Source organism: Xiphophorus hellerii, chromosome 20, assembly GCF_003331165.1.
Source record: "Xiphophorus hellerii strain 12219 chromosome 20, Xiphophorus_hellerii-4.1, whole genome shotgun sequence".
NCBI classification, from domain to species: Eukaryota; Metazoa; Chordata; class Actinopteri; order Cyprinodontiformes; family Poeciliidae; genus Xiphophorus; species Xiphophorus hellerii.
In genome coordinates, this window is record NC_045691.1 from 28,708,626 (window position 1) to 28,721,264 (window position 12,639).

Genomic DNA, 12,639 nt, shown 5'->3' on the forward strand with positions numbered 1-12,639 from the left:
AAAACATGGAAGATCCAATTGAAATTCTTCCTCTCCCCATCACTAAGTTAGCATTCCTAAAACATCTGCACAAATCTGGGTTTACAAATAAAGATGTTGGGGGCAGAGGGTCATATTGGAAAGTTGAACGGAAGAAAAACACTGGAAAATGTGTTTTGAGAGGATTCAAAACCAAATCTCATTTAAAAGGCATGAACTTCAGCCTTCAGTACGTGCGGAGCCACCTCACAGAGGATCAAAGACATGCTTTTTGAACTAAAGTTTTCACCAATAGCTCATAGCTTTAAAACAAAAGGGATTATCTGCAGGTAGCAAAATCCTATGGCAGGAAGTACATGTGTATGTTGTCTGCCTTAAAGTGTTAAGAGTAATGCGTGAGAAGATGAATGCATAAAAAGTTACCTTTTATTATAATTAATGAACCAAGTTCCTCTTTAGACACCAATTCATAAAGACATAAAAAAAATTAATGAGACAAGCTACACACTAACAAGACCTAACAGAAAAGACAGCATTCTGATTGTATTCTTTGTTCTTTCATTTCCTTAATGCTCCCGATCCCAAAGATCAGAGTCAAAGTCTGAATGTTGACAAAAAAAAAACAACCAAAAAACTGTAAAATATTGTTCAAAAAAAAAAATGCACATCTGCTGCAGAGACCAATTCATTTCAGGAATGTAACCAAAAGGTTTTATTTCATTGAAACATGTTCTGCTCTGGTAAAAAGCTCATTGTTCCTCCTTAAAGGGCCCGATGCACAGAAAAGGATTTTAGTAAACTATGGAATGATTACAAACATGTTTGCGTCCATGAAGAGCTGTAAAAGCACTCATGGTTACATTTCATAATTCAACATTTCACCTGCGTGTAGACTTGCGTTAATTGTGTTAAAACTGTTTTCTGGACGCCATCACTAGCATAACCATTTACAATTCAGATGTTACAGACAGCATAGACCAAAGTTTCGATGCTTAACAGTACATTAACGGGAAAAAGAAAAAAAAAAAAAAAGAAAAGCTTGATTTCTACAGTAGTCCTTGTCCCTGGAGATGTGAATGTTTTGCTTGCAGCTCAGTATTTAATTGTCCACTGCTTGACAGTGGCATCATGGGAGGTGGTGACTAGAGTGTGAGCGTCGATCCAGGCCAGGCTGCTGACATGGTGCAAACGGTGAGCATCTGCAGATATCAGTGCAAGAAAAACTCATTACAAAAAAGGCCAGTGTAACAAAGAAACATGTTTAGTAAATCTTTTTTTTTTTTTTTTATTCAGTCTGATCAGTGATGAGTTGCTATTACCTACACTAGTGTAGGTAATAGCAGCATCTTGATCCTGTGAGTTCTACAGAAAATACTAAATTTTGTGGTGTTATAGCTCCATAATAAAGACTTTAAAAAACATGATTAAATTAATCTGACTAAAAGTCAAAGAAGAGTTCCCTTTTAGAACCTGGGGGGAAAAAATGCAAGCTTTCTTCCACCTTTAGGAGAAGATCATTTTACACCCAGGTGAATATTTGTCCTGGGTCGGGTTTAATGCTGCAGGTCGGGCGCAATAATTGTATAAACAAAAAAAAGAACAAACATCATTGTTTATTTTTCCAAATTCTTCCATGTCTCCAACAAATTAGATTTCATCTCCATCTGATGTTATATATAAAAATAATTTTTTTAAAGTCTTAGTTCAAGGAATTCTGAATCAAACAGGTTTTAATTGGGGGAAAAAAAACTAGTTCCTTCAGTGACTACATGCAGCTTTATAGATACGTGTGAGCTTGCAGAATTTACTCTGCAGGTTATTTTGCTTGCCAAGCACTCCTTGTGCTATTCACAGGCTGGAGCCGCAAAACATCAAGGTAATATGACACTATGCTATCATTTGTCATGCAAACTCAATTTCTGATGCTAATTAATTCACCTTTGACAAAGTTGTTGCAAGCAATAAGACCCGTTGTCTGACCATAAAGATCAGCTTTGTACTTGCAGAACATCTGAATACAAATTTGCGATGTAAACCCGCAGATTAAGACTAGGCAAATAATGTGGCACAACTAAATCACTGAAACACAGCTTGTAAAAAGTGCAGCAAGAAATCTGAGCAGAGTAATCATTTGAATTCTTATTTGTTTTGCAGTAAAATACGCAACAGTGGTTCCAATTAGGGATCTACTTGTTTAGTCCTTTACTGCAAAGCGAAACAGCAAATGCTCATAGGTGTGCAAATAACTAGAAAAGCCTCCAAACTAAATTAAGTGTGCAGCTTAAAGTTAGCCAAAAAAAAAAAAACGAAACAAACGTGAAAACAGTATTTCAAAAAATATCGCATGCATGCATGAGACTGGCATGCTTAGGTTTGCGGGTTTATCACTAACCAGGAAGTTTGATCCTTGTGTCTGCATCACCAACTGTCCAGATGTAAACCATCATGTCCATCCCACCGGTTGCAAAGTGCTCATTGTCAGGTGACCAGGCCAGACTCACTGGTTTGGCATGATGCCCATAAAACTCATTTTTTACCTGGAGGGAGAAAAAAAAAAAAAAAAAAGTATTAAAATTAACATCCCATACCGAAAGACCAACTCAGCTTTGCAGGACAAAACTAGTTTTACCGAGTAGCCGTCTGCCACAGAGTAGGCCGTAGCGACCTTCTTATCGTCGATGACAGCCAAGTAGGCTCCATCACTGGAGTAGGCCATGTCGGTTATGGACCCTTTATTCTCAAGAGTTTTACCCTCGTCCTTCAGAGTGTTGCCTTGAATTGAGTAGAGGTGAACTTTTCCATCCTAAAGATAGGAAACATTTTAAAAAGTATTGGCAAGATCTGATAAAATGGTACAGTGATTAAAACTACACAAGTCTGAAAGCATTCTCAAAAGCAGCAAAGCGTCTCTTCTAAGAAGATTTCCACTCACATTTCCACCAACAGCAGCGGTGGTGCCACCAGGATGGATGACCCCAACCTCTGCTTCATAGCCAAGATTGTCCAATGTGAAGACTTTCTTCTTGTCCTTCAGCAAGACCAGCTAAGAAGAAAAAGTAAAATGTAATCACCCTAGTCCTAAAGGCAACTGAAACAATGAGTTTGGAGGTAACCACAACCAAAAGCAGAGGACATTACCTGACCGATGCACACAGCCAGAGTGAACCCTCCTGATACGGAGACACTTTTAGGCTGGGAGTCCATCTTCACCACATCAGAGGCACTGCAAAGCCAGCAGACGGGGTTGTTACAGAGGGAAACCGGCTCTGACAGCTACACCCAACATTGGCGTACGAACACGATCCAAACAAGAGATGCGTTTCCCTTAAATGCATGCTACTGTCTGTATATCAAACACAGTTAAGGAAGATGCTAAAAACTGCAGGGGACCTTAAAAAAAAAAAAAACCCCAAAAACACACAACTAAATTTTAGAATCTCTTACAGAAAAACGGTCCATACCTGTATTCTTTCTTGCTGAGGCTTGTGTAGCGGAGCGTATCATCCATGCTGCACGTCACCAGGTCATTGGCTTCATCCACCTGCATCTTGCTCACCTGGTTACTGTGGCCTTTCCCTGAGAAACTGTCATTCTCACCAGTTTCTGCATCCCAGTAATGTGAAACAGGAGTTAAAGAAATCACACTGATATTTTTGACCCTTTTAAATGAAAGTCGATGTGCATCCTGCAGCACACTTTAACCAAATCTCTGGTTCCTGTTTTGACAAACAGAAAAAATCTGCTTGCAAGTGACTTGATCCATAGTCCACATTACCAACAAGGGAGCAATTCAAGGAATAAGACGTAGTTGCTGAAGCCATCATCACTGAAAGTATCAAATTCATCAGTGTGAAAATGCTTTGGAAAAGAGAGCTCAGATTTTACTTCTTGCATTGTGAAGGAAAGAAACTGCTTTAAATTTAGCATAATCCTTTGAAAACAATTAACTTACTTTGACCAAAACTGGCTACAATGTCTGCCATATTTAAATAATCACCAGTTGATCAGGCCAATAATGCATATTTCTATCAAATCCACCATAGTGAGCTACTAAAGTCTCCTAAAAGCAATCAAACAACTCAAACAGGACGTTTATGGGCAGATTAGTTAAACCAGATTAGTTTTAAAATGAAATTTACAGCACGCTAATGTCAGCATATAATTAGCAAGGCAAGTCTTCAACCAAGTGTAAGAGCTGAAAGATGAAATGAGAAGGCAAGGTGGAAAGTAGCTGCAGTATTGAAAGCAGACTTCCTAGTTAGAAAAACGAACCAGCCTGAGCCAACATGCAACAGCAAAGCTATGAGATCATATGAAGGAAGCAGCATGTAAAATTACCATGAAGCAATTCATGACTATTCTTGACTGAATATGTAAATTTCCATTTCAGAAAACTTTCCACTGCTGAGCCACCGAATTACATCTTCATGATCAACACATAATCCAGTTGTACATGATTTTCAAAAAAAAAAAAACTTTTCAAATCATATGGCTTTGGAACTTGAAATAAAAACTAAGAATTAACAGCAGCTCTTACAGTACAGTTTAGTGTTTTAAGAAACCTCTTCAAACAACTTTTCACCAATGATTCACAAACTTGTTCAGTCCAGTGAATTAGAACTTATTTAAAGAAAAGTATGATTTCCATCTTCAAGTTTCAGATTGAAGAATTCATTTACAAGTTCATGTGGAAAGCTGGATGTCCAGATGAATCAAACCTCAGTCAAAAACTACAAGACATGACTGCTGCCAGCACATTTCTTAAAAACTACAATTGTAAATACTTAGAATACGTAGCAATAAACCAACTGCATTTCAAAATCTTACGCCAAGTTTAAAGTAAAATCTCTTACGACCCTGCAGAAACCCAAATGTTGTTTACCAGAGTCACCTTCACAATAACAGACTATGTAAGGATATTGATGTGTCCATCATGACTCCCAGAGTAGATGTATGATCGACCATCGCCTTTATGAACCGTCAGACACTGGATGGACTTTGTGTGACCCTGCAAACAGAGATATACTTTAGAGCATACACTAAATTAACTTGGCACAAATTTACCCTGGAAGGTCATTCCAGAGTTTATGGAAAACATTTCAGACTGGATCAGGCAGCTAAATTCTTAAATTAGTTTTAACCACTCTGTACAACAATTACACAACTTAGATCAAGATATCTATTAAAATCAACAACTATTGGCAATATGGAGTCCCTACTTATTAAAAAAGAAAAATCTTAGCCTCTTTGCTACCACTTACTGAATTGGCACTGTAAAAAAAAAAATATATATATATATATTTTTTTTTTTTGAGAACCTCACTATCTAGACAACATTCATAAACTCTGTAGTCTGACCTTGATGGTGCGAATGGGCCGGTCAGGGTTGTTCTTGTCCAGGTAGTTGATGTATCCTGACAGAGAGATGCTGAGGAGGTGGTTATTCTGCCACAAGCAGCCCAGCTGCTGGTCGCTCACATCGGAGCCCATATTGAAGGTGGTGACGGCCGTGCCTGCGCCAACGTCCCAGAGCTTCACGGTTTTATCCCCTGAGGCAGAGATCAGCTGGGAGCTGTCAGGGCTCCAGCTGAGCTGCACGACATGAAGCAAAGGTTAAGAAAAGACTATTTTTATTGAAAATGTTAACGGTGTTCTTGTGATCCGTCACTAGGAAAGCACATTTCCTAGTCGTTGGGGCAGAGGGAATAACAAACATTGACTTTGAAGAGGGAAAGTTTAAGGAAACATGTCCGTAATTTGACTAGGAAATGAGCCATTCATGTTTCAAAGGAGTACAGAACGGCAGGCCTGGAACACCAGCTTTGACAAAAAACTTACACATCTAAACAAATTAATGCAAGTCAGGTGACAGGCTTAAAATATAAACATCATATTTCTCATTTTGTGTTGCTACAGTAGTTTGGTTCAAAATTTCAAGTACTTACAGCATAGATTCCTCCTTTGTGAGCCTTCTCTCCACCCAGTGAGCCGACCCGTTCACCAGTTGTTCCATCGTAGACGAATATCTGCAGGTAAGCAAGAAGTCAAAGCATCCTTTTATTTTTTTAAATCAAGTTTGAATTTTGTACAAGTTATTCTATGAAGAACTCAGTTACAATAGTTTAGAACAAAGAAAGTTGAGCTTAATATTTATATCATGATAATTTATTAACACCTAAACCATTTACTCCTGCAAGCAAGTAGCAAAGCCTGAAGCCAGATAGTGGCCACATGGCTGGGAACTAACGCAGCTTTGTCTCCTTCAGGGCAGCAAAAATGTGATAAGTTATGTGAATCAGAACACAAAGAAAAACTGGGGTTACTTTAAAAGAAAAAAGTCAGAACCACAATTGATAAACTCTGGAATTTAACTCTTCATGATGCCAGCCATCACAGACTATTTAACCAGATCAGCGTGGCAGTATATCCCTCAGGTTTACTGCCACGCTAAGGAAACGCATTAAAAAGAAAACGCCACAGAACTGCTTAGGTTAAGAGTGATTGTGTTCTCCAGATGCCTTTTTAATATTCCTTAGTCATTTCAGAAAACATCTTTTGCTTGACACGCTTACTGGCCTGACCACTTCTTTAAAACTGCCCTTTCACGTGTCTAAACTTCCTTCCTCAGTTTTATATGCAGAAACATGAGAATTTTTCACTTTAATTTTAAACTTTCAATTCTTTAACTATTGCCATGAGTTTATTATTTGCACAAAGGTATGATGATTGGTTTAAGCTTAATAAAGCAGTCATGTTTGAAGTCAATTAAAATGTATTCTCTGCAAGATTCTACAGTTTGGCAAAATATCTACAGCTTAAGTCGTTTGATTAGACCGACTGCAGTACACTCCATGAAGCCTTTCTACACGGGAAAAACAAAACAGTTTTGTACTTTGATGAAATGATAATCTCAGTTTTAGTATTCAGATTTGCCTTTATGTAATTGCATGCCCACGGTCTGCATTTTGCCACCGACCTGGCCATCAGCTCCAGCTGTGACTAGTCGACTTCCATCTGGAGAGAAACGAATGCAGTTGACGAACTGGCTGTGGTCCTTCAGTCACAGGGGAGACCGGAGTGGGAAGAAGAGAAAAAAGAAAAAAAAAAAGACTCATTATTTAAATAGCAAATTGAACAAGGTTGAATTCACAAAAATATTTTGAAAATATTTTTAAAAATTCTAAAAATTGTGCTGTTTAGAGTGGGCTACATTACTTTGACCTTATGTACATAGTTAATACTTAAACATTTAAACTTTGTAAGGAATAAATCACAGAATGTGGACAAATGTAAATCTTTTCTCTCAAGTCCCCTTTACAAAAGTCCACTAACATTTTAAGAGTTCTGACTAGAGATGTTCTAGTAAAATTGATGGTTGAAATTAGACATTTATTTTGATCTTCCTTGAGCAGTAATTAGATTGTTAATTTCAAATTCCCCATCTTTTTCTGATCTGTGAACACACCATATATAAGCACTACAGAGTTGTGCTGACAAAATATATTCTGTAGTCCTCACTGAAAGAAAATAAGACATTTTTTTCCCCCCCAGCATCAGCGAGTCATTTCAAATTAAGTCAGGAAGCAGAGAGATACAATTTTTAAAAAAAGAAACCCATTTCCTTAAACATTGAGACAGGTCTGCTTTTTAGTTCCAGCTACATATTTTTCAGAAGGCCAAATAGATTAACACACTGCAAAAACACAAAATCTTAAATACTTTTGGTCTAGTTTCTAGTGCAAATATCTTATTAAATTTGAAATAAGACAAAGGTAACTTACAAGTAACTTTCCAGCAAGATATAGAGGCTTGTTTTGAGTAAATAAATCCTTAATATTGATGAAAAACTATTCGATCCATTGGCAGATAGATTAACTTATAACATGAGAAAAATGTCTTGTTATAAGTTAAATAATCTACAAATTCTTCATCAATATTAAGGAATTATTTACTTAAAACAAGCTCATTTCACTAAAATGTTACTTGTAAGTTACTGTTATTTCAAGTTTACTAAAATAGTTGCACTAGAAACTAGAGCAAGAATACTCAATTTTGTGTTTTGCAGTGCAGCAAAATTGCTCTGCATCATTCTTCAGATCAGGGGTTCCCAAGAGCTTCCATCATGCAGCGTTTAGATGCCTCCCATCTCCAAAACACCTTAGTCAAAAGAATGGCTTGTTACCAGTCCTCTGCAGATTTGAATGACTGCCGATGAGAAAATTTAGCAATTTGACTCCCTCGTGTTAGAGAAGGGATGCACTTAAAAGTTGTAGGATAATAGGACGTGGGCACCCCTGCATTAGAGCTTTGACCCTCTGTCAGAAAAGAGTGGGCATCCTTTGGAAAGTTTCTCCTTCTCTAGAATATGTAAGCAGAGTACTTTTTGTAATGATCACATTTCTTGCATCACACATTTCGTTTTTTGACCATTTACAGCAGGAAAGTCTATTCTGATCAATGAACCTCAATTTCTCACAGTTACATCCACTTCACGGCAGGGTGTTCTGAGAAGCTCGAGCACAGCATTTAACATCGACCCTTGCTTTTAATCTGTCATTTATGGCTACAGACATTACAGAAGTTAGTTTGTTGGAGTGTTTTTGCAAAGAGTCAGGAACAGCTATGCATTCTCATACGCGGTTGCCGGCAAGCATCTATGGGCAAAAAAAAAAAAAAAGGCCCAAAACATTCAAAACAATGCATTTGTAAAATTGCACGCATGCATGAAGCCGTCTTCCTCATGGCAAGCAGGAAGTCGGTTCTTCCTTATTTAGGTTCACGTTTGCTGGTGAAAACTTGGGTTTCATATGACAGTAGGAAACTGACGCCAGTGTGAAAGTAAATTATTAGGAAGATCATCCCAATCCAAAGTAGCTTCCTGTGGCTGGCATTTAGACCGATAAGAAAACCATGGGAGGAGCATGACTGGAAGACCAATTACCTGCATAATCTGAATTCAATACAGTTTAAGCAAATAACACGTATATAATTTGGGGAAAAAAGCTATTCAGATTGCAAATTTAAGACAGGAAATAATTATTCTAGGAAAAGAAGACAGAATGCTGAAACAAATGAGAGGCCTGAATGAATTTGGCCAAACACGCCCCAAGCATTTGAGTGGGATGGACGTTATATAATGTGGAAGCAGCAACACAAGGCAACACTGTTAAAAGCCAGCAGGGTGTGACAGCTTTTAGATGAGTAAACAGCACTAAATAACCAGCAGCTTAAAGTTACTGAAAGCATAAAACAAAGCTAACCGATAAGAATTCAGGTTGAGGAAGTTTTCAGAGACTTGCCTATTTCTAGAGTTTAATGTAAAAAAAACCCCAAAAAACTCAATTACCCCAAATGCTGTGTTAAGCACAAATATCCCTTCACAAAAAATTCATTCAAATACTGAAGATTAAAAGAAAAAAAACATACCCTTAGCGTGAATTTAAACTTGAAGGGAGGTCCCTCAAAGAAAGAGGCGCAGGTGTCGTCGCTGGCAGTGGCAAGGCGGTAGGGGCGTTTCTGTCTTATGTCTACACTGTTGATTAATTTTGCATGGCCAGAAACCTCTCCCACTGATGAGCCCGAGTCCCACAAGAACACTGCACCAAACCTACAACAGAAGACATACACACTCAGCTTTTCTGACAGAGAGGTTGTTTGGCTGGATGGTTTCCATATTTCACACAACAGCATAATGAACATTTGAAGACATCTTTAACTATCGCATTATAAATGCACAGGTACAAAACTTTTGACTCTTACTTCTCTCGTCCATCGCCTACAACCGCAATCCTCTTGCTGTCCTCTGTCCAGGCGATGTCCTTGACTTTCCCTGAAATGGGGGTGTACTCGTACTTGAGCATGTGTTCCTTCTGGGTGGTGTCCCAGATACGGATCTTCCCTGATACATCTGAGAGGCCAGAAAAAGTTTTTGTTAAAAACAGCTAATTCACAGTACAAAATAGATTTGTAGACAGAAGTGTCTATAAGGGATCTATACCTCCAGATGCAATGTAGAAGCCACTGGGGGCGTACTTGGCGACAGTAACTTGATGAGCATGCTCAGTGTAAATGTCCGCAATTGCTGGATTCTTGAATAAAAAAACAAACATAATATCACATAGTTTGACAGTTGGACAGACGATGCTTCTTAATAAAAAGGTCGATCTAACCCACTAACAGAATGACAAGAACATGCAATAAATGTGGTTTGATGAATAGAGGAAACTGATGTTATTTTTATTTTATTGTACTCTGTTTAATACACACTGGGGTCAGTCTTGAGCAAAACTAAGTCAAAACAAACTTAGTTTTTTTGACTCAGTTTTAACCACTTATTTTTGGTTAAACCAGTGTGCAAGAGCACCATGGGAAAGGAGAGTGATTAAACAGAGCAGGATTTTAGAGTACAAGCAACTGCAGCATCACGTTGTAGAGGGAAAACAAACCAAACTTAAAGATACTTCTGATTTACTTCACAACTTAAAACAGACTCACGCAATGCACAAACGGTGAATAGAACAGCATCGCTTATTAGTAAGGCTTAATGAGAAAAGTAATTACCTCGATGTTTCGTATGACGACACACTTGCCGTTGGTGTAGAGGAAGTTGTTTCCTTTGGGATCGCCACCAATTACTTTCGCAACTCCCCTCTCCATCTGGGGGAGGCTGGCAAAAACATGCTCTGAAAAAAAAATAAAAATAAAAGTTACAAGTGCACAAGAGATTGGTTGGGAACTTCCCCTTTGTGATCTTCATTTTATATTTTGGGAACTGTCTATAACTGGAAAACGCTGGATTTGGAAATGCTGACAGCGTTTTGGAAATCTTGGATTTCAGATAAGGATCGACCTCATCAAGTGAATAAAGTACATGCAGAAACTAGTGTTTTAGTATAGCTAAGCACCAAAAGAACTAGCTAAAGACAGTTTAAAATGTCTAGTTGGTCATTTTTAATCTTAGTAAAACCCTTATGCACAGCCACTGCTGTCCCATGTAGGTTTAATGACACTACTTCCATTATAAATAATTCACTACAAGAAAAAGATATTTTAATCCTATATTCTCTTATCTTCATAAAAAAAACTCACATCTTAAGTTTACTGTAGAAAGTACATCCAACTTCTCTCTAATAACTTGAAGATGGAGAATTATGGAATAAATGCATAAAAGTGTAAAGCTACTAGAACGAGAATACGTTTTAGACATATAGGTAAACAAAAGTCCGAGTTGTCTTAGTAAGATTGAATTGCATGTTTCAAGTTAGCACAGGGTTAAACCACAACACGAGAAAGAAAACTATTTTTTGCATTCCTAAACACGTTTATCATACTATCAGAACAAGAAATACCACTGGTCATTAAAACTGCATTAATTTCTGATCAATTTTTGGTTGCTGTAGCTCTAAATTAAAAGCTCGCAACGTCATAAATCAATAACTGGGCAGAGAGAGTTATCGGATGTCAGCATCTGAGAACAGGCTGGTGCACCCATTAGGTTTTCGCAAGCCACAATCACAATTTTAGATACGTTTCTTTTGGTTCGCACCAGTAAAATGCGACATTTGTGTGAGAAAAAAGGTGTGTGTTCAAGCAGCCACGTCTCGTCTGACAGCTGCTGTCTGAACATGCCACAACAACACGACGGGAGCTGAACTATTTCCTATTTGTGACGTTAAAGCTCCGCTAGCTGACGCTAACTTCCACTAAAACAACCCGTAACAGGCTGAAAACAGAGCCAGAATACATTTCCAAGAAGTCACGATAGTCAGACGTGGCTTTCACTTTAACAAGTCGTGGCTGTTTTATTTTCACCCGGAAAATCTTAAATGTCAAAAAAAAAAAAGAAGAAAACACACAAGAATGGGCGAGGCTAGCTAGCTGGGAACTACCTGGACGACTAGCAGAGACGGCACACTAGATTTTGCTTCAAAGCAAATTTTTTTCGCTCTGTTTAACTCAGCATTTGTCATAAGGCGACGCAGACTTACTCAGTTCAAACGGCATTATTCCTGTTGGCCTTAAGCTTATCGTTAGTCTTTCCAATGAATGAATCTGTGGAGACAGAGACGCTCCTCCGGCTGTGTGCAATGCCCTGCCTAATCACACAAACACGGAAGCGGCCCCAGCTCGCGCTCTGCCTGGCTTTGCCCATATATGGTAAACTTAGATCATGCGCTGCAGCTGTCAGCCAGTAGCGGTGCGCTGCAGCGATTTGGATCGATTTCACCTAAATATGGTCTTTTAGGCTCCACGGCAATTTATGACCAACGTTGATAAAGCACAGGTAAAAGGTTATTCTCAATAGCAGCTTCCTCTGTCCTAATTTCTGATAACAGAACAATTTAATATGATATAACAGAATTTAATATGTATTGTAGAAAACAAAGAAACCAACTCCTTTGAGAACCCAAGAGAGTAGAAAAACTCTAACTACAAAAGATTAATGATAAAAAATTTAAAAAAAAAACGATTAAATTCATACACAACACAGTATGCGACAGAATTTTCCCTTCAAAAATGATTACTCAGAGCTAAGGAATATTGACATTGGGTTACTGCAAAAAAAAAACAAACAAACAATAAATTACTAAGAGCTTAACAATTGACCTATAGTTATATGCCTGAACTACATTTTCAGGAGAGGGTTTTTAAAGTCTATCA

At 38.0% G+C, this 12,639-nt stretch overlaps 1 protein-coding gene across 1 annotated transcript; it reads right to left on the reverse strand.

Moving 5' to 3' along the window:
• Positions 1-387: 387 nt before the first annotated feature.
• On the reverse strand, positions 388-12,114 carry wdr1 (WD repeat domain 1). Its single transcript, XM_032549892.1, has 15 exons — positions 11,967-12,114; positions 10,540-10,661; positions 9,977-10,067; positions 9,739-9,886; positions 9,406-9,586; positions 6,956-7,033; positions 5,925-6,005; positions 5,338-5,571; positions 4,900-4,987; positions 3,441-3,597; positions 3,118-3,202; positions 2,912-3,022; positions 2,609-2,782; positions 2,372-2,516; positions 388-1,178 (listed from the first exon to the last, which is right to left on the reverse strand). The coding sequence occupies exons 1-15, from the start codon at positions 11,980-11,982 to the stop codon at positions 1,072-1,074; spliced, it is 1,818 nt and encodes a 605-aa protein (XP_032405783.1). The 5' UTR covers positions 11,983-12,114; the 3' UTR covers positions 388-1,071.
• Between the last annotated feature and the right edge of the window lie 525 nt (positions 12,115-12,639).

Excerpts from the sequence above, each read along its gene's own strand:
- wdr1 (XM_032549892.1), bottom strand. Across the intron at positions 10,068-10,539 it reads TCGTCATACGAAACATCGAG|AATCCAGCAATTGCGGACAT; the intron begins GTAATTACTTTT and ends TTTTTATTCAAG. Across the intron at positions 1,179-2,371 it reads CACAAGGATCAAACTTCCTG|ATGCTCACCGTTTGCACCAT; the intron begins GTTAGTGATAAA and ends TGATATCTGCAG.